Source organism: Triturus cristatus, chromosome 12 (genome assembly GCF_964204655.1).
Source record: "Triturus cristatus chromosome 12, aTriCri1.1, whole genome shotgun sequence".
Taxonomy (NCBI): Eukaryota; Metazoa; Chordata; class Amphibia; order Caudata; family Salamandridae; genus Triturus; species Triturus cristatus.
This window is the reverse complement of record NC_140595.1, coordinates 745,913,258-745,935,248: the sequence shown is the minus strand read 5'-3', so window position 1 is coordinate 745,935,248 and position 21,991 is coordinate 745,913,258. Positions and strand designations below refer to the sequence as shown.

The 21,991-nt window shown below is 46.1% G+C and overlaps 1 protein-coding gene across 1 annotated transcript in view; it reads right to left on the bottom strand.

The window, feature by feature from the left end:
• LOC146782662 (extracellular calcium-sensing receptor-like) overlaps positions 1 to 21,991 on the bottom strand; it is a 131,494-nt gene that overhangs the window by 18,523 nt on the left and 90,980 nt on the right. Inside the window, exon 4 of the mRNA XM_085637163.1 lies at positions 18,239 to 18,466. Coding sequence (XP_085493289.1) covers positions 18,239 to 18,466 — 228 coding nt within the window. The remainder of the gene's footprint in view (positions 1 to 18,238; positions 18,467 to 21,991) is intronic.

The following is a 21,991-nucleotide window of genomic DNA, read 5'->3' as shown; positions in this document are numbered from 1 at the left end:
CAACCCCTTAAGGGCAACAAAGTGTGTCATCGTAGTGAAAGTATCTACACAAACTAAGGTTGTGTTGTAACCTGAACTTGAAGGTAAGTCTACAATGAGGTCTAAAGAGACTGTGTGCCAGGGATATGGGGGTGTGGGTAAAGGTTGTAGTAGCCCCTTGGGTGCCTACCTTTCCGATTTTTCCCGAGCACAGACTCCACATCCGGCAACATATTGTCGTATATCTTGACTCATATGAGGCCATCAAAATCTTCTTTTCACCAGATCTTCGGTCTTGTGGAAACCTTTATGTCCGGCCATTGGACTGTCGTGGCACTAATACATGGCTTGGTCTTGTAATTCTCGTGTGGGTAAGTATAAGGCCTTTTTCTGATATGGGAGATTCTCTCGAATATCTCTTTTGGGATCCCTGTCAGCCCATTCCTTCATCTCTTCTTCTGTTAAAATGTGCTGAAGTTGTTCTTTCAAGGTTCCTTTAGAGACTGCAAGAACAATCTTCTCTTGAGGAATTATGGGTTGATCTTCAATGGGTGGTTTCTGGTTCTCTGTCTCTAGTCTCAATAAGGTATCCACCTTCCCATTTTTGGCACCTGGTCGGTAGGTTATGACAAAATACAGTGACCATCGAAGCAGACATGGAATTAGAGTGCGGGCCGATTTCAGGAATTTCAGATTTATGTGGTCTGTGAACACTGTCACCGTGTACCTTACTCCCATCAAATAATGTCTCCACTCTTTAACCCCTTCAGCGCTGCGCGGATTCCCGCGCGGTGCTGAAGGTTCTGAGCGCGGGCGGGGCCATGACGGAACGGTTCCGTCATAAGCACAGCCCAACCGACGTGCATGACGGAACCGTTCCGTCATAAGCGTCGAAGGGGTTAAAGGGGTATTTTATGGTCGGAAGTTCCTTTTCAGAAATAGTATAGTTGACTTCTGCCGAATTGAGTTTCCTAGACCTAAAAGCCACAGGATGCAATTGTCCAGTTTCTTTGTGTCTCTGAGAGAGATTTCCCCCAATCACGAGTTTAGACGCATCTGTTTCTAGGTAAAATGGTTCTGCTGGGTCCGCGTGAAGTAAAATCGGTGCCGTGGTGCAACTCTTCTTTAATGATTTAAAGGCCTCTTCAGCCTCCTCTGACCAATTAAAAGGGATTGTCTTCTTCAGAAGTCGGGTCAATTATATAATCTTTTGGGAGAATTCATGCATGAATCGTCTATAAAAATTCGCAAATCCAATAAAACTTTGGACTTCTTTTACGGAGGTGGGAGCCTTCCATTTACTCACAGCTTGAACCTTTTGTTCATCCATGGTTATGCCTGAAGGGGATAGTACAAATCCCAGAAACTCCACGGTAGAGACATTAAACAAATATTTTTCCAGTTTTGCATATAAGGTATTATCTCTCAAATGTTGAAGGACAGCTCTGACTTGCCCTCAATGTTCCTCTTAGGTATTTGAATAAATCAGTATATCATCTATGCACACAATTGTACATTTATCGATGAAGTCACTTAGTACATCATTAATGAAATACTGGAAGGCCGCACGGGCGTTGCACAAGCCGTATGGCATCACTTGATACTCATACAAGCTGTATTTAGTCCTGAATGCCGTCTTCCACTCGTCGCCCTTTCGCAGTCTGATCAGGTGATAAGCACCCCTAAGGTCAAGTCTGGTGTAGATCTTTGCCTCTTTCACCTGATCTAACAACACTGATATGAGCGGCAACGGATAGCGGTTCTTGATTGTGATCTTATTGATTGCCCTATAGTCAATACAAGTCCTTAGCTCCCCTCCTTTCTTTGGCACAAAAAAGAGGGGCGAAGAGACAGGAGACTGGGATGGTCTGATGAAACCATTTTCTAAGTATTCTTTCAAATAGTCCTTCAGGTGCAAATTCTCTTTTTCGGTCAATGCATATATCTGACTGCATGGTAGATTTGCCCCTGGTTCGAGTTCGCTCTTACAATCGTAGGGCCTGTGAGGCAGAAGTTTCTCTGCCTCTGCTTTGTCGAAGACATCGGCATAGTCTTCATATTCCTTTGGAATTTCTTTGGTTTGGATTAGACAGATTGATTCCCCGTTCTCACTTAGTCGGGTGGCTGCACTTGGCTCCTGGTGTATTTCAGTGTTTGCAAAACAATGTTCCTTACAGAAGTCCGAATTCATCTTGATCGATCGTTCTAGCGCTCCAATTTATAGACAGATTGTGCTCGGTCAACCATGGAAGCCCTAAAATAAGTTGGAATTGGGGAGCATCAATTAAGTTGAACTGCAAAACTTCTTGATGGCCTTCTGCGGTTGTCATTTGTATGGGTTCTGTGTGGCTGGTTATTGGTCAAGAAGTCAAATTAGTTCCGTCCACTGCTCTGACCACCTCGCTCCTTTCTTTCCTTACTGCCTTCAACCCAACCTGAGTCGCATATTTTAAATTGCAGAAGTTCCCGGTCACACCAGAGTAGATTATAACTGAGATTCCAGTCAAAATCACCTCTCGGAATTTCAAGGGCACAGTCAAGACTAGATGGGGTGAAAATACTTGCAATGTGTTGACCACTAGATGGTTTGTTGGAGTTGTTTCCCCACTAGCACTCACCAGTCCAACTCTGCCCACTGGTGGTGCTGCAAGTTTTCCTTCATTTGGATCTTGGGTTTCTTCGGGAAGAACTTCACAAAATGCCCACTACCTCCACAATATAGGCATAATTTGTTTATTCGTCTTTTCTCTTTTTCTTCCTTTGTTAGTGGGCCTCTGATGGTACCGATATGCATTGGTTCCATACCGGATGAATTCTCTGCTGTTCTTGTTGTCTCTGGCTTCATTCTGTCAAACCATGGCACACTGGGTCTAAACTCCCTTTTTCTCATGCCTCTCCTTTCACTTTGGTGAAAATCTATTTCTAAGACTAGATCCACCAGTGCTGAAAATTCTGTCGGGCGATTTGGAATTTTGCCAATGCATCTTTTAACTTCTCCTTCAATCCTCGATAGAGCACCACCGCTCTCTTTTTCTCTGTCAGGAAATCAATTGCCAGCATAGCCAAAAGCCCGCTTAAGCTTGGAAAGTGCAGAAATGCCCATTACCACCGGTGGTTACGGCGTTGTCCTCATCATTGGCTAATATTTAGAAGATTCATGCTTGCAATCTCTTTTGTTGGTTTGAGAGCGTTCCAAGATGGTGGCCGCTATCAATGCCTGCATCAGCGCTCTAGTCTTTTTTCTCAGGGCCTGAGCAGCAGTGTTCCTCCATCGTGCTCGGGCTGCGAGCTGCGCACTTCAACTGACACTGAAGCAGTGTCGCGTTTATGCACTCGCTCAACGAGCTTTTCATAGACAAATTCCTGACTTTTTTTTTAACTCCGTTCCCTCGGAGTTGTGTGTACACACTAGGGGAACTTCCCCTTCTATTTCTGGCAGTCTGGAAAAGAAGTCAGAGAAACGTTTCAAGGATTTTTCTAAAGAAATATCTGTCAGAGGAGCTGAGTTCAGAGGCAGAAGTCCACTACAGAAAAGACTTAAAATGACAGTAAGATTTTCACTTAATTCAAGAAGCAGAGCATTTTTCTTGGAAAAGAATATCATAGGGTTTTGTTTTCCCTTAGTATTTACTTTTGTCAGAGCGCATTGCTAGAGATTCTACACACTTCCGAAATAGAGTCTCCCAAGCCTTTTGCCTAACCAGCAATTCAGCATAGGGAGAAGCAAGCCTCGAATCGAATCAGGTAGAGTTAGAGTAGGTGTAGAAAGAGTAGAACTAGAGAGATTAGGATAGTAAAAGTAATCATCTCTCTTGTTCCCCTTCCTCACAGGTATCTTCCTACCTCATCCCAGTGCTGAATACACGCATCTCAACAAACACAGAAGGACAGTGGCGAAGTGGGAGTTGATGGATACCTGATTCCAGAGGCGGTCTCTCTTTCTCTATCCCCATTCCCCCTTCCCCCCTGTGGGTGTGAGTGTGGACCTAGTTCTCGCTGGCAGCTGCGGTGGGGACTGGAGAGTTAGTCATCTGCTCCTGTGGATTCTGGCACGCAGGTAAGATTCTGACAGATTGAAGTGCCGCTAAATTGAACCTGAGCAGATTGGCAGAGGGACTAGACATAAACACTCTGGGAACCTTAATTGATAATATGCAAAAACAGCTAATCCATACTATATAAGAGAACAAGGATTTAAGAGAAGAAATTAAGAGATCCCAGCTAGAGAGTCAATGGCTTATGCAAAAATTAAATGAGCTTACCTTGGGTACCCCTTCCCAAACTAGCGGGGCTACTGGAAAGAACCTCCCAGCTCCAGCTTCGGAGATTACCACCCAAGTTATTCATTCCATCTCTCCTATAATTACTCTTGCCCCCAGAACGCTTTCATGGAGACCCTCATAAAGCTCAGATATTTCTGACACAGTGTTCCTTACACTTTCTTCGTAGAGTGGTCATTTTTGCTGATGACCAGTCTAAGACAGCGTTTGTATTGTCTTACTTGAGCGGGGATGCTGCATCTTGGTCCATGCCTATTGTGTCAGGTAATGATCCACTTTTATATGACTTCGAGAAATTTAAAACAGAATTTCTTCCATTTTTTGACCATCGGGCAATCTCTCAAGCAACAGATAATGAACTCTTGGACCTTAAGCAGGGAAACAGAGATTTGATCTCTTACTTGGCCCAATTTAATAAACTAATTGTGGAAACAGAATGGCCAGAAAGCAAAAGGGCAGCAATCTTCTACAGAGGTCTAAGAGAGGAATTAAAGGATGCGTTGGCACAAATACCTGACCGTCCTACTGATGTTTCAAAACGAATTGACTTAGTCCTGCAAATTGATCAAAGACTTTTTGAGAGAAGATCGGAATGAAAATGAGATTTTTGCTCTATTCTGCCACGATTCGACATGAGTAAGACTGAAGGCTTCAAGAACACAGAGTCTCACCTTTCTGAAGAACCCATGCATATAGGCAGCGTTAGAGGCCCCCTATCTATGGAAGAAAAGGAAAAAATAAGATCAGGAAACTTGTGTTTGTATTGCGGACAATCAGGACACTTCGTAAGAGAGTGTCCAAAAAGACCTAAGGTGAATCATTCAGTAAAAGAGAAACACCATCAGTGAAAAGGGTTGCCCTGATGGATGTTCAACCAGAGACAACCCCTGATCTACAACAGGTGGCAAATACTTTACAGTCCTCTTCCCCTCATCTAACGGTATTATTTGAAATAAGTTTTGGTGAAAACAAAGTGAAGGAGGCCTCTATCATGATAGATTCCGGGGCAACTGGGAATTTCTGTGACATCCAGTATGCCATAAGAAGTGGAATAAAGTTAATCAAGAAGAAAAATGCAGCACCAGTACGCGCCGTAGATGGCACAAACCTATCCTCCGGTCCCATCACGGATGAAACAGAGCCCATTGAGTTAAAGGACCATAATGGGCATTGTGAAACAACTTTTTTTTTTCAATCTTATTGACGCTCCTCAATTTTGATTGATCCTTGGGCTGCCGTGGTTAACAGAACACAACCCAGAGATAAAATTGGGAAAGAAGAACTATTCGGTTGAATTTGAGCTATTGTCAGAAACATTGCTATGGTCCTTCTAAACTCCAAAACCACAACAGCCAAGGTGTTAGCAACCAGGCCTAAAATTGTTTGTGCCTTAGAAGCAGTGAATATTCCCCCTGAATGTGCGGAGTTATCAGCTGTGTTTGATAAGTCCAAGGCCGGGAAGCTACCACCGCACAGTCCCTACGATTGTAAGATCGAACTCGAACCAGGAGCAAATTTGCCTTGTAGCAGGATCTATGCCCTTACGGAAAAAGAAAATCAATTCCTTAAGGAATATCTGGATCAATATCTGGCCAATGGATTCATCCGTCCTTCCCAATCCCCTGTCTCGTCCCCTCTTTTTCCCTCCCCAAAAAGAAGAATGATGAACTCAACACGTGCATAGACTACCGGGCACTCAACCGTGTAACTGTGAAGAATCGCTATCCTTTGCATTTGATCTCTGGATTACTAGACCAAGTGAAGGAGGCTTAGATATTTACTAAATTAGATCTTCGTGGAGCTTACCACTTAATCCGTGTGGCTAAGGGAGATGAGTGGAAAACTGCCTTCCGCACCAGATTTGGATTGTTTGAATAACAAGTCATGCCCTATGGCTTGTGTAATGCCCTGGCCGCTTTCCAGCACTTTGTAAATGACGTCTTAAGCGAATTCCTGTATTGTGTAGCAGTGGTATACATCGACGACATTCTGATCTTTTCCGAAAATCTACAAGAGCATGTAAAACATGTGCATGCAATCCTCAGAAAGCTTTTTGAAAATAATCTGTATGTTAAGCTAGAGAAAAGCGCATTTCATGTGAACCAGGTTGGAGTTCTTAGGATTCTTTCTGTCTGAAGAAGGAATTTCAATGGATATGGGCAAGATTCAAGTGATCTTGGATTGGCCTTCCCCTCGGAATTTGAAAGAAGTACAAAGTTTCATTGGCTTTGCCAATTTCTATTGTCGCTTCGTTCAGGAATTCTCCCAAAAAGATTGTTCCAATAACAAAAGTACTGAAGAAAGGAACACAATTTGATTGGTCAAGGGAAACAGAGGAGGCCTTCCTGTTTCTCAAAGAATCCTTTACTTCGACACCCATCCTTCTCCACCCAGATTCCGAAGAACCGTTTTTTGTGGAAGCGGACGCCTCCGACCTTGCCATTGGAGGAATTTTGTCCCAATGACACAGGGATACTGGTCAACTTCATCCTGTAGCTTTCAGATCTAGAAAACTAACGCCCCCGGAGATCAACTATTCAATTGCCGACAAGGAGTTGTTGGCAGTAAAAGATGCCTTCCAAGAGTGGCACCATTATTTGTTGGGAGCTCGGCATGTGGTCACTGTGTTCACCGATCACAAGAATCTCCAGTTTTTGAAGTCTGCCAAGACCTTGACTGCTAGGCAGCTTAGATGGTCATTGTGTTTTTGCTGACTACAATTTTACCATTACCTATTGTCCTGGTTCAGCAAATGAAAATGCAGATGCCTTGTCAAGATTGGACACGGGATCAAGGATTGAAGAAACAGAAGAAACTCCCATCGCACCAGCAGAAACATTGGCCTGTGCCTTACAATTCTCAGAAATAAAAGAAAAAATTTGGAAGATCATGTCAGAAGAAGTTCAGAATTGGGTGAAGGAAGATAAGTACAGAAATATCCATGAGAATCTCCCTTATTACAAGGAAGCATTGTATTTCCCTACCCTGGAATTGCAAAAGTCCGCCTTGAGAGCTTGTCATGATGATCCTTTGGCTGGACACAAGGAAATCAAAAAGACTACTGAATTGCTAAAGAGATATTTTTGGTGGTCCGCAATGAACCCTCAAGTGAGACAACAGTGCAGAAATGCCCATTACCCCCGGTGGTTACGGCGTCATCCTCATCTTTGGCTATTATTTAGGAGATTCATGCTTACAATCTCTTTCGTTGATTTGAGAGCGTTCCACGATGGCGGCCGCTATCAATACCTACATCAGCGCTCTAGTATTTTTCTCAGGGCTCGAGCAGCAGTGTTCCTCCGTCGCGATCGTGCTGCAAGCTGCGCACTTCAACTGACTTCTGAGGGCAGAAGCGGTGTCTTGTTTATGCGCTCGCTCAACTAACTTTTCATAGTCAAATTCCTGATCTTATTTGAACTCCGTTCCCTCGGAGTTGTGTGTACACACTAGGGGAAGTACCTCTTCTATGTTTGGCAGTCTGGAAAAGAAGTCGGAGAAACGTTTCAAGGATTTTTCTGAAGAAATATCTGTCAGAGGAGCTGAGTACAGAGGCAGAAGTCCACTACTGAAAAGACTTAAAAGAACAGTAAGATTTTCGCTTAATTCAGGAAGCAGAGCATTATTCTGGGAAAAGATTTTCATAGCTTTTCGTTTTCCCTTAGTATTTACTATTGTCAGAGCGCATTGCTGAAGATTCTACACACTTCCGAAATAGAGTCTCCCAAGCCTTTTGACTAACCAGCAATTCAGCATAGAGAGAAGCAAGCCTACAATAGAATCAGGTAGCGTTAGAGAAGGTGTAGAAAGAGTACAACTAGAGAGAGCAGAGTAGGTGATAGATCTGGGGGTCTCTAGTTGGCAGAGGTAAGTACCTTAGACCAAATAGGGACCCTTGCTTCTTAGTCAGGGTACAGGGACACACTGTAGATAACCCCTGCTCACCCTCTAGGTAGCTTGGCTCGAGCAGACAGGCTTATCCCCAAGGCAATGTGTTAAGTATTTGCAAGTAACAACCAGAATGACCCCCCAGTACACCACAAATGCAGACCACACAGGTGAGTATATTAAAAATATAGCTTTATCTAGTTTCAGCAATAAAAATCAACTACCATAGCATTGCACATTAGTTTCCGGTTCTCTTCAGCTTTCTCTGGTTGCTAGGAAAATAAAAAGATAGTCTCTAGTCTCTTGTGTGATTTAGTATTCAAAAAGAATAAGTTTGTAGGCTCTCAGTACTTAAAACACGTTTCTCCAGCTGTGCCGTGCGCTTATAACCGAAGCGCTCCTCTCAGGCTGCTCTTCTCGTTTGTAATCACAAGATTGCACCATGGGCGGCAGTCCCCGGGCCCCACGCGCTATGCGGGACGTTCGGGGATTGAGATGTGACTTAAAAATGCCCCTACAGTTAACGAGGTTCCCGGCAAGGTTCCTCCTCCCGGCACAGACTCACCAGGATTCGGGCGGGGGCGCGATGACTCGGCGCTTCGGAGCAACTTTTCCGGTGCAGGGTTTCTGCAGCTCTCGAGCGATGGGCCAATCAGGTACCGGCTCCCTCGTCGAGCCCCCAGTGACGATGTCAGATGCTACCGGGAGTCAGCCACTCGCAGCGCGGCTTTTCCGGCCAAGCCCCCACCAGCAACCAATCAGGTCGCGGCCTCCTCGCTTCTTTCTCCGCGGCTTTGTGGAGCGGGGAAAAGCAGCTCTTGGTCGATTTCGGGCCCCCGGGCCGCGGCGGTGCTTTGCGGGCAGGGTATTTTAAGGTGCCCCATGTCAGCGGGTCGATCGAGACGCCGCCAAGCCTCACAGCAGCTCAGTTAGCACTGGGGACGCCCACAATCTTTTGGCCACAGCAATACACGTGCCGATGAGCATGTCGGTCTTCTCAACGCAGCAGCCGGTTTCAGGCAAAGATCAGCGCGGCGCTCTCAAGTGAAGCAGAGAGCAGCCAGCGCACTTCACGGGGCAGATGTTTAAAAACAGTCCACGATCTTTGCGGTACACAGCAGCCCAGGGGGACATAGCAGAGTCTTGAAGTCTGGGCAACCTTTCTGTCCCTGGGTTGCAAAACAGGAGGCCAGCTCTTCTCGGGCCCTTGGAGATTCAAAGTTGAAGACACAGCACACAGCAAAGTCTTGTTAGGTCAAGTAGGCAGGGTCACAGCACACAGCACGGTCCCTTCTCCTCCTCAGCTTCAGTTGCACAGCAGAACAGGTCAGCCCTCAGAGCACACAGCAAGGCAATCTTCCTTCAGTCCTTCAGTGGTCCGTCTTCCAGCAGAGGTTCCTCTTGATTGTAGAATCTGCTTTTCTGTTGTCAGGGGTCCTTTACTTATACCCCTAAAAGTCTTTGAAGTCTTTGTGCAGGTGGGTCCTGAGCCCGGTCTGATCCATTTCTGGGTGTTGCTGGAGCACTTTGTTTTTCTGGCTTCTTCTTTCCTTTCAGAGTGAGGGGCAGAGTCGTCAGCTGCCCAGCAGGAGGTGGAGCCAGCATTGTGGCAGGCAGGCACAGCCCTATTCACTCCCAGGTGCTATCTCCTCCCTCCACTCTACTTGCAAATGCAGACATTCAGCAAGGGGCTGACTCATCCAACCTCCTGGGGGCTCCCCAGCCCCTGTCACTCTCAATCCAGACAGTCAATCCACAAGCATGCCCAGGCACACAGAAGGGTCAGACAAGAGAACAGCTACTCTCTAAAAAGTACAACCTCTCCTAAAAGATGTGTTATTAAATGCTGAGCTCAGGGATATCAAACACTCATGTCTTATCTTGTTCCTATGAGAAGATAGGCTGATGGCCATTGGCACCAGCCTCCCCCATGTTAGCCTATGGAGCAAGATAACCTTGCAGCAGTGAATACACAAAATGGCCGCTGTTCACTACCAGAGCATGGTACCTGCACTAGTACATGCTCTACCTTCTACATACACTGCACCCTGCCCAGGGGGGTACCTTGGGCCTTCCATAGGGATGACTGAGGTGCACAAAAAGGGAAGGGTTAGGCCCGGCCAGTGTGGACACAGGCCAGGAGGACATGGCAGTCCAGGGACTGCAGGCAGGCCTGCGGTGGCAGGCCTGAGACACCATTTTAGGGCTACTCATGTGGGTGGCGCAATCAGCGCTGCAGGCCCACTAGTAGCATCTGTCATCACCAGCCCTGGCACACACAGTGCACTTTACTAGGGACTTCATGGTGATACAAATATGCCAATCAGGTATATCCAATCAATATGATATTTTACACAGAGAGCATATGCACTTTAGCACTGATCATCAGTGGTAAAGTGCCCAGAGTCCTATTGCCAACAACCACAGGTCAGAAAAACTAGAGGAGGAAGAAGCAAAAAGTTTGGGGATAACCCTGCAAAAAGGGCCAGTTCCAACAGTAGGATAGTAAAAGTAATCGCCTCTCTTGTTTCCCTTCGTCACAGGTATCTTCCTACCTCATCCCAGTGCTGAATAAACGCATCTCAACAAACACAGAAGGACAGTTGGGAAGTGGGACTTGACGGATACCTGATTCCGGAGGCGGGCTCTCTTTCTCTATCAGCATTCCCCTTTCCCCCCTGTGGGGATGAGTGTGGACCTTGTTCCCGCTGTCAGCTACGGTGTGGACTGCAGAGTTAGTCATCTGCTCCTGTGGATTCTGGCACGAAGGTAAGATCCTAACATTCTCGGGCCATCTGTCTCCACGACTAACTTTTTGAACTGAGCCAGGTACGTGACCAATTCTCTGTTTCCTTTCCTCAGTTCTAGTAATTCATTGTCTGTGGCCTGTGAGGCCTTTCTTCAATCAAATATTCGTAGGAACTCTTTTATTTTCGAAATTGTACAAAATAGGATCGTCCTTGGTGACCAAGGGCATGAACCAGGATGCCGCATCATTGCTGAGGTGCGACAATATAAACGCTACTCGAGACTGGGCTTCCAGGAAAATCGTAGGCCGGCATATGAAATGTAGGGAACACTGTCAGGAAAATCTGAGTCTATTGAGTGTCTCCAGTGAACCGATTTGGAGGGGCCAAGGGTATTGCCGGTGATAATGAGTGGATGACTTGAGCGGAACCTAGGGACGTGGAGCTAGTATTGGGTCTTTGGTTTTCTATAGAGGCAAATTTTGAATTGGATCCAGAAACAAATTCTCCCATTCTATTAGCCAACTCTGAAGATTTTTATTTTCTTCCCTTACCGCTTCTAACTCTTTTTGGATGTTTCCTAGAATATCTCCTAAAAGTTTTTAATCGAATCCCTCTGCCATTCTGCTTGGGTGCAATAATAACATGGGCATTTCACTCTGTCAGAAGCGTGAAAACTGAATTGCCAAAGTTCGTGGAGCAGAACGATGCTAGTTCCCAGTACCCCCCAGGAACACTCCTGCAAGGATTTGTGTCCCTCTGCAAGTCCCTGTGAGGAAAAGGGGATGGGGAAAAGAAGAGACAGCCAAAGGTGGTTCACTGCTGGTCGTTCTTGTTTCGTCTTTTTCTTTTTCAACTTCAGCTATAACACAACATACATTTTCAACTTAATACTATTGCTATAATACTGTACTTATAGGCTTTCTTTTAACAACTCTTACCAATTCACCCCTGGCTATTGCCTCTCTTCTGTTTTTGGTAAATTTAATGTTCTGACCTTAATTTCTTATTTTCTTTTTCTTCTAGCGTACAACAGCCAGCTGCAACAAGATTCTTCAGGACTTCAGGACTGCTTAGTTATCAAAAGAACACTCAGGTAAGTTTGTATCAATTCTTTTCCTTGTAACTTAACTCAATATTTGTTTTGAAAACACACTCTCACCTTTAATGTATCTGGCTCGTGCCTATTAACCTATTTCCTGTCAATAAAGTTTGGTAGAGGCACTCATATATAGAATGAGAATCTCTACACTCACTTAGCAGTACGGGTGACCTTTTCGACCCTTTGCCTTATTTACACCCCGCACTCAATCAAACGAGTCGGGAAATATTCACTTGGGGCAAGACGTGGTTAAATAAGATAAAGCAACCCGCGTCAGAAGCTCATGAGTCCTCAATGGATGTCTTAACTCATTAACAGTGTTGCGACGGAGTAGGAAATAACTCCGAGGAGGTTAACCGCACTCAGGGGTATTTTCACAAGAATGTGTGATAACTACCGCAAGAGTAGCATAACGCAACTTTCAATATCGCAGCCCATCATGGGAAAATAACCCTGTGTCAACTTGGAATTCACAACAAGGCGGTACCATGCGATAGCAATCAGATAACTGGGACAATGTCAGCGTCAAAATCAATGCCACGCCGCAAAAAAGCGAAACGCGAAAGCGAAAAAACATGTGATGAGGCCAATCGCGGTACAGAAATCAGCAAAGACCAACCACAGGTGTGCAAATCCCACGTGTCTGGGGGAACAATACACTATAAAAGCAACAAAAAAAAAGCCACAAAACAATTAAAACTGTGTAGAAACATGGATACACCTGGACCGAGTGCAGAGGACAAGCCGAACACCACAAGCCCCATGGTGGACCAGCCAGGAACCCCGCGTCCGGGGAAGGGCAAGGACAAGAGGAAGAGGAAGACGGGGTTCAATCTGCAGGAAGACCGGATCATCGTCACGGAGGTAACCCAACACCATCAACAACTGTTTGGCACCTCCACTGCGGCACTGGCAACCCAAACAGAAATATGGCAGGCCATCGTCACCAACGTTAAAGCAGTCAGAGTGTCGAGGAGGTCACTGGAGGACGTCAAGAGGCGCTGGCATGACCTGAAAAGGCAGACCAAATATAAGCTCGCCACCAACAGGGAGTCAGCAACGGCGACTGGAGGAGGGCCTCCTGCGACACAGGAGGAGCTGGATGAGCTGGAGCAAATGGTGGCCACAGTCAGCAGTGATGAGACGATGGCAGGATGGGGGGCCTGGACACAGCACGATACGACCTGACACAACAGCAACAGGGTGAGTAACGACCAGCGATGGGGGGGACGGGGGAGATGGGCACAATGGCAGACATGTACAATCAAGTCTAGCACACTGCACACCCACAATGACCGTGGAACATGGCCCTGATTGGCTTGTCACACTGCAGTACACATAGAAATTCCAAGTAGGCCCCCACCCACAATGTGCACAGAGGGCCCTCCACCACCAACATCACAACCAACCCATGCACATGTGTTGAATCCAGCAAAGCAGCGGCTCTGTGACCCACACTGACTATGCAAGTATCACTGCATGTCCGATAGCATGGCAGCAGCCCAAAAAAATGACATGACCCACGAATCGACATGGAGGTAGCCCAGTGCCGATCACATACGTAAAGGAGCAGGTCACACTCTGACATGTCCACGTGCACCCACAACCCTTGCCCTACGAAACACGCAGCAGACGAACAATGCACCAGGCCACAGGAATCTGTCCGAGAGCACATATGACCCATGTCAAAAGCAAATCAGGCCCCGATAAGCACACAATTCTAAGGCACTCCGCCTCTAAGTGAGAAGGCCACACGAAATCAGAGCTGCACGGGCAACTCCCCAACAATGCAGCACACACTCATAGCAATCACAGGACATCAGCAACGACGGCAATGGTCTAAAATGTGCAACACCAGCACCACAGGACAGAGCTCACAACAGGTTCCGCTTGTGCGTAGTAACTGTCCACTCACATCTGGCATTGCCTGACACAGTGTGATGATAATGAACGGGTACTACCACACATCCGTCATATATTCGGAAAACACACTGACTACCATCAAATAGCCAGCTTCTCCCAAACAGTCACAATGTACATTGGCATGCAGTCTGAATGTAAACATCTGATAATCATAAAACATACATGTGAAAATCTGTTAACCTGCATCTCCCCTTAACATTTCAGAGAGACAATCACCATATACTGCAGAGCAGAACACAAACCCCATCATTGATAATGTAGACGACAACCTGCACATATGTCAAGATACCCTCCAACGGATGCTGGACAACCTCTGCACCCCACCCCCAGCAGCAGGGCAGGCCAGCTGCCTCGAGGTGACCCCACCACCTGCACAGACCACACGGCAGGAAACACAAACCACCATGGCTGTCTCCCAGGACCCCCACGAACAATACATGGAGCACATACAACGTGTGTGGTCTTCCCTGGTGGAGTTGGCTGAACAGCTGCGGGTGGGTTTTGAGTAGGCCTGGGCAATGAACTCTGCTCCCAGGGATTTGTTAACTACGCATTCCATTAAAACCACGGAATTCAGGCAGAGTCAGCTACTAAACTGCACTCACAAATGCTTTGATGAAGCAACTTTACATGCTTAAAAGCATATACCAATTCACAAAAGTGAACTTTGAAAATTAAAAATATCATGCAATGAGAGAGGTGATGAAATTGGGGTCCCCCCTAACCTAGGGGGAGGACCAAGCAGATGCCTTGAACACAAAGAGCATATCATGCTGAACGATTCAGTGGTGGTCCCCTCCTTTTAGGACCACCCCAAGCACAGTTATGGGCAAACATACAATCCGAACCAAAGGCCCTGCAAAGCATTATGGGATGAGAATAGCAGTGGGCAGTGAATATTATAGTATCCAATATCAAAATAATTCTACAAAGAGCTGCAGTTCAACTAGTCGTTACTAGGTGTCCCTCACAAGTCAAATGCAAAAGCATTGAAATTATTACATCAAGCTGCAGTTCAACTAGTCGTAGCTAGGTGTCCCTCAAGTCAAATGCTTCTGCATTTGACTCATGAGGGACACCTAGTAACGACTATTGGAACTGCAGCTTCATGAAAGGTTTCAATGCTTTTGCATTTGACTCATGAGGGACACCCTGTACCGACTAGTGGAACTGCAGCTTGATGTAATAATTTCAGTGCTTCCTGCTGCCGGGGGTGACAGGAAGAAGGAAGAGGACAGAGGAGGTCAGCACAGGTAAGTGTCTTTTGTGAAAAAATGCTTCCTTTCCCTGCCAGCCCCTGCCCCACCTCTACCGTCTGGTAGCAGTTGCTACTAGAGCGGTGCCGGCTGCTGCGCCGATGAGCGAGACTTCCCAAGCCTCACCGGCTGTGCTCAGGGACAGCACTGTAGAAACCAGCTTCTACATGCCAGATTTGGAATTTAAAGCTCTTGCTGCCCTCTTGGTGTAGGCCGATAATTATCACCAAGCTGCATGTGGTTCACAGGCGCTTCGGGTGGGAGAATGCCTCAGAGTCTTGTCAGTGGGCCAAGGGCTCTGGCTCAAAACTGCTGGTCAGCAATCTTGCCAGATACACCCCCCAATTTTCTCATTCTTAAGCATTTTAATGTTTGTGATCATTAATCTGCCCACAACACTTAAACAACATTCCTTAAAAAATAGGTTTTTCTACTGCACCCCAGAACTATATACAATCTGCCACCAGTCAGGATGATGGATGTGGGTTTGAAGCAGATACCTCATTGAGACAATGGATGATGGTCCAAGCAGTCACGAAAGTTAGCCCTCAGGAACACTACATTTGCATTTTTGGTGGGGCTATTAGATTAACCACCCATGAAAGTGAACCAAAAGTGAAAAATAAAGGGAAACGTCCGAGGACAAAGGGAAAAATTGAGTGGTGGGCAGGTGCAACAATGAGCTTTGAACGTTGCTATTCCCTCAGAGTGAACAAAGAAGAAACAATTTGGCCAAAACATTCAGCTGTGAATAAATCAACGGCCCTGTGGTGAGTGGTCCTCTGGTCGAAGGCTTCCTTTAAAATGAACTTCTGCTATCATAAACCTTGCTGTTTCCCTCTTATATATGAGGTGGGATCAGCAGGAGGAGCTGAGAAGGAGGCAAGTCAGTTGTTGGCAGTTCTCCCTTTTTGTCAAACCCTAAATGGCCCCCATTATGCCTGCATTATTCCATTTAATCACCACCCACTGAAAGGACTGAATGGTGCACAGAACAATTCTCATGCTTAAACCAGGGATCGACCCACCACCACTTTTGATTTCATTTTTTTGGGATTTTTTTTTTACCTTTATTTTCAGCTTAAGACTGATAGAGCGCAATTTTGCTCTTCCAATTGTAGGGGTGCATTATGATCACAATTAGTTTGCATTCACATATAATCTGTTGTCATTAGATCGTGTATTGTAATAACGTGTATGTGAAGTGTTAGGTATTTTCTTCATCTAAGGCAAGGAATTAATGGTGTAATTGTACGTGTTTAGATGAAATCGTATTGTGTAAAAGTATATTCATGATTAATTAATGTTTTGATACTAATGTTCATATAATGTGTGGATATTAATGACCCATATATACATGTATTGTACACGCGTGTATTGTTCCAATGTTAGCCGAGCTTGGTAGGCCTAAGTTTTGTTTCTCCCTGTTCACTCTCACCTTGCAGGTTGCTAATAAAATTCATGTGCATGTGGAATTATCCTCTTTTCATGTCTCTGTTGCAGGTGCAAGAATTTGACCTCGTTAGTTAGAATAATGTCTTTGTTTCCAGAGCTAGACAGACATAGGGAGGAGAGGATGCCTTTGAATGGCGGCGCTGATAATGCAGGAGGTGTTCTTAATTGTATGAGAAGGCCTGGGAATCAAGGTCATCGAGTAAGAGCCTGGAAGCATAGATGCCTCATGGAAAGTTTCCTGCAAGGAGGGGTTTGAATGGATGAGGTGGTCTTGTGATGTGTTTGGAGGTCTGATTTTTGGCTTTTGTATTGGGATTCGGGACAGAGTACAGGGACTTTTGCCTTACCTGGTGAGAGGGTAGCATCTTAGAATGAGCTCCGTAGCTTTAAGCTACTCGATCCATTCAACGTGAGTGTTCTTCTTAGGTAGACTTCACATGCTGACACCTTCCTGAGAACTTGCATTGGGAAATGTTAAGTAGGGATGTCATGTTAGCAGTAGTGTAGGAACAGACTAATGCTTTTGTTTACATATTGCCAATGAAGGGGGCTTTTGATGTTGGCGCAACAATTATTTGTTTGCTGATTCTTGAATTGGTCACTCTCTGCATGTTACACAGCCTAAATTTCACTCGTAGGTTCGGTTTTGTATTAGTGCCTATGCACCTTTACTTTCTCGTCTTGAGGTGTCTATATGTCCAACATTTCTTGGCTTTACAATAAATATACCACCATTAGGATCAGGATTCTGGGTTCCTATAGTCTCTGGCTAATAATTTCCTCTCCACTCCGCACTTGCAAGTAGGCAACAAAGACCCATTGGCCAGGGGTTCCAGAGTAAGCCTAGAACGTGGAACCCGGCTCCCTCATTATCAATCACTTCTCACGTTCTGAGCAGACCTGGCCCCCAACTAGCCACTCAATGAGTATTTTTAATGCCTTCAATATGGAGGTAACACATGCAGTGGCTTTAGACATATGAATATATACTGGGCCAGGTCACATATATGAGAGGTTTTCATCATGTTCGACTAGAGCAAAACCATAATTATGGCACTAGTTTAAAGAAGCACTCCTGGGTTTATTCCTATACTCTTTTTAAGCACATTGTGCATAGTGCATTGTGTCCAATCTCCTTTACATTGGCGGGAAAGTGAAACCATAACTGCTACTAACTCATAATTCTCCTCCCCTGAACTCTCTGCGTTATATGTATGTGTGTTTCTATTTAGTCACTTGCCAGTCTCTTCTATGATCACTGTATTCCCATTAACCCAAAAGAACCCTGCAGCTCCAAGAGTTGGCATGCTCTTGTTTACCAGAAACACCCTAATAAATCCAGGATGAATTGCTTACATTATGGTATTATGTAAATACAGGCACTTCAGTCTACCTAGGAGAAGAGAAGCTATCTGTGATCTAGTTAATTTCAGAGTTTCATGCATGCCAGTGGCTTGCACATGCATTCCTCATGACTACAATATTCCTTGGCTTGAATCTCATTCCTCGTGAACTGTCTGTAACATATATTCCTCCCATAATCTATAAGCATGATGTATATTAGAAAAAAGGTCCATTCAAGTACCCATTGCCCATTGTTGGTCATCACACCTCTGTTTCTTGTGTATTCCAGTGGAGTGCTCTTCCATAGAAGATGAGCCGCTGGCCCTTGGGTGCACGCCTGTTGAAGCTCCCCACCGTCACTACACGAGGATTCCCATCAGGCTGAAGATGCCAGTTCACAATGTCGTACACTGTGGGGGGGTCACCATGTTGGTCAAAGTACATCTCTCCATCCAATTGGCTCTTGAGGTGCACCCTTTTCAAGTAGTGTAGGAGCTGGAGGGTGAGGGATGGAGGAGAAAGGAAAGGAGAAATGTTAGGAGATACTAATGACGTCAAGTTGTGCGGGACTGTTTTACTTTGCTGGGTGGGCAAAATTACATCATCTCACATCTTTCATTACTGTATACCATTTATTCGACTTAAGTTTATTCTCCGAAGCTCCATTTTTACTCAGCTCCATTTTTACTCTGCCTTACTTCACTTCACAATAATAGTTCTCCGCTCGTTTTCTTTCCCAATGTTGTTTTTTTACAAAACCCTTTTCACTTTCGTTCATTTTTGCATCAATTTTCATCGTCAATTACAAAGTGGCAAATTCTTCTGCAATTTTGTATTTAATGATATCTCTCTTGTGTGGTATAGTAAATGTATCCGTGGCAACAACACACTAAGAATTGGGCTTTTCTACTTGATTCCCATGCATGACTGTCATCATCTGTGCATGTTATTTATTAATCTCTCTATCCTACACTTATCTAATTCATTAAGTTGATCTGTTCCTAAATAGTTTACTCATACAATACTCTCTCACTTGTTCTGACAGGTCTGTCTCATCAGTTAGTCCATCTATGTCCGTTCATATTCTCTATAAAAATGCCCAACCCACCATCTGCCTCTCCATTGTACTGTCCACTGATCAATAACACGGTTCACCAATTGAATCCACCTCTCACCTGCCTATCAAACATCCCATTAATCAATCAATCAATCAGGGTATTGTAAAGCGTGCTACTCACCTGTTAGGGTCTCAAGACACTTGGGGGGCAGGGGGTGCAGCTCCGTTGGGGGTCATTCGAAGAGCCAGGTCTAGAGGTCATTCCTGAATGGTCCAGTATCGGGCTTCACCGGATTCACCAGAGGTGGAGAGGGAAGTTGTTCCCTGTCTTGGCTGCAAGGTAGGAGAAGGACCTTCCACCCGCTTTGTTCCTGTAGAAGTGTGGGACGGTGGCTAGTGAGAGGTCGGCTGATCATAGGTTTCACTTGGGTGCGTGGAAAGAGAGGCAGTTGTTGGAGTATTGAGGTCCGATGTTGTGGATGACCTTGTATGGGTGAGCAGCTTGAAAGTTATCCTTCTTTTGACTGGAAGCCAGTGGAGGTCGCGGAGATGTTGAGTGATATGGCTGTGTCTTGGGATGTCAGGGATTAGTCTGGCTGCGGTGTTCTGGAAGATCTGGAGTTTGAGAGGAGTTTCTTGCTGATTCCGGTATAGAGGGTGTTGCCGTAGTCTAATCTGCTGGTGATGAGGACGTAAGTGACCATTTTCCTGGAGTCAGTGGGTATTCATGAAGTGTGCTGGCTGGGTGTTGACAGCATTCTCGATGACCTTGGCTGCAACAGGAAGCAGCAAGATAGGCCTGATATTCTTGAGGTCCAACGGGTCTGAGGAGGATTTCTTCAGGAGTGGGTTGACTTCAGCAAGCTTCCAGTCATTGGGGAAAGTGGCGGTCTCGAGGGAGCAATTGATTGTCCAATGTAGCTCTGGTGCAATGGCTGTAGCGACCCTGTGGGAGATGTGAGGCAGGCAGGGGTCTAAAGGTGCTCCAGAGTGGATGCTCTTCATGGTCTTTATGGTGTTTTCTGTTATGAGTGGAGTCTACGTAAGTAGGGTCTCTTGGGTGGCGTCGCTGGATGCGTGGGTTGGGGTGGTGCAGAGGTCCTGGTCGTCAAAGTTAACGCAGAGCATCCTGATCTTGAGGTGAAAGAAGAATCTGAGTCTGTTGCAGAGGTCTTGGGAGGGAGGGACGTCTGTTGTTTCGCTGTTGGGTTTGGCAAATTCCTGTTTGATGGTGAAGAGTTCCTTGGTGTTGTGGGTGTGGAGAGGATTCTATCTTGGAGGAAGTTTTTTTTGTGGTTTTGATGAGTTGGTGGTTTGCCGTGGTGGTGGTTTTGTAGGCGGTGCGTGTTTACAGAGTTTTGCTGTTTCTCCATGTCTTTTCCAGCCAGCAGCAGGAGCGCTTGGATTCTTGGAGAGCCATGGTGAACCAGTTTGCTTTCTTGTTGTGTCGTCTTATGGTTTTCTGGAGGGAGGCAAGTGTGTTGGTACAGTTGGCGATCCATCGGTGGAGGCTGCTTGTCATGGTGTTGACATCTGTCGTAGTGGGGGGATGAGGTGCAGGTGAGGATGGAAGTGAGGTCTTTCTCTGAGACTGTGTTGCAGAGTCTGCAAGGGGGCGGCACACATGCTTGTGAGCGGTGGGTTTTCTAAAAGAGAAATGGATGCAGTGGTGGTCTGTCCTGTTCTGTGGTATGGCTGAAGGAGATGCTGTTTCCTCCTGGGAAGACGGGGTCAAGTGTGTGTCCAGCTGTGTGGGTGGGGGTGGAGACAAGTTGCCTCAGTCCTTTATTTGTGAGGTTCTCTAGGAGGGTGGTGGTGTTAGGGACATCGTGGTTGTCCAGGTGGACGTTGAGGTCTCCGAGTAGTATGTATGGTGGCGAGGGCATGGGGAGTAATTAGGTCTGCAATGGTATTGGGGAATGGGGCGGGAGGGCTGGGCGGTCTGTAGATGAGGGTTTCGCTGAGCGTCGTTTAGGGGTTGGTCTGGATCTGAAAGTGGATGTGTTCCATGGAGGGCAAGACGTCGTATGAGTCGGTGGTTGCTGTGTGGAGGGAGCTTTTGTGGTTGTGGCAAGGCTTCCTCCTGGGTGGGTGGGGAAGTCTTTCCTCAGGATCTTGGGTCCGCTTGGAATGGTGGTTGCGATGTTGGGTCCAGAGCTGGCGTTAGTCCAGGTCTCTGTGAGAAAGGCGGCGTTGGGCGTGTATATGTTGAAGAGGTCCCAGATATTTGCGGCGTGTCGGTGTAGGGATTGTACGTGTGAGGAGGATAAATTTCAGTGGTTTGTGTACGCTGGCATCCGGTGGGCTGGGGGCTACTGCAGGGGTCCAGAGGCAGGTGAAGGTGCGGCAGCAGTGTCAGGAGCAGATCGTGCCTTGGGTGTTGTTCGGCATCAAGAGCTGGCAGTTGTTGTTGGGTTCGGGGTTGGAAGTGTGGAGAGGGTTGGGGTGGTAGCGGGGGGGTTGGAGGACCAGGGTCCCTGGCACTAGTCACGGTCGGGTGACAGATGGGTACTGATGGGCTTGTCTTTGGCGTGCTGGCACTGAGTAGGGGTTGGGTGATCAGCTGGGAGGCAGGAGCGACACGTTGGGGGGAGGGGCCGCGGGGGCAGTGAGGAGCAGGGGAAGAAGGAAGAGGGAGCGAGTATGGCAAAAGAGGAAAAGAGGCAAACAGAGAAAAAGATAGCAAACCTACTTTCTCAGATAACTGGCCCTACTTCTCGATACCTGCCTGTAGTAAGGGATTTGCTAGGTTATCTTGAAGACACGGAGGAGTCCCTGGGGAGTTCCAGATTGAAGCCTTAGCACTGTAGTATTAAATTCCCAGTACTTTTTTTAACTTGTATCCAGATTTTACAGGCTGAAGTAAGTATTTTAAACTTGACTTTTTTTAAAAAATGCTTGGGATGACCAAATTTGTATAAAAAGAAGTTTCCTTCTTCTGCTAAATTTTTCGTTTGGGCCCT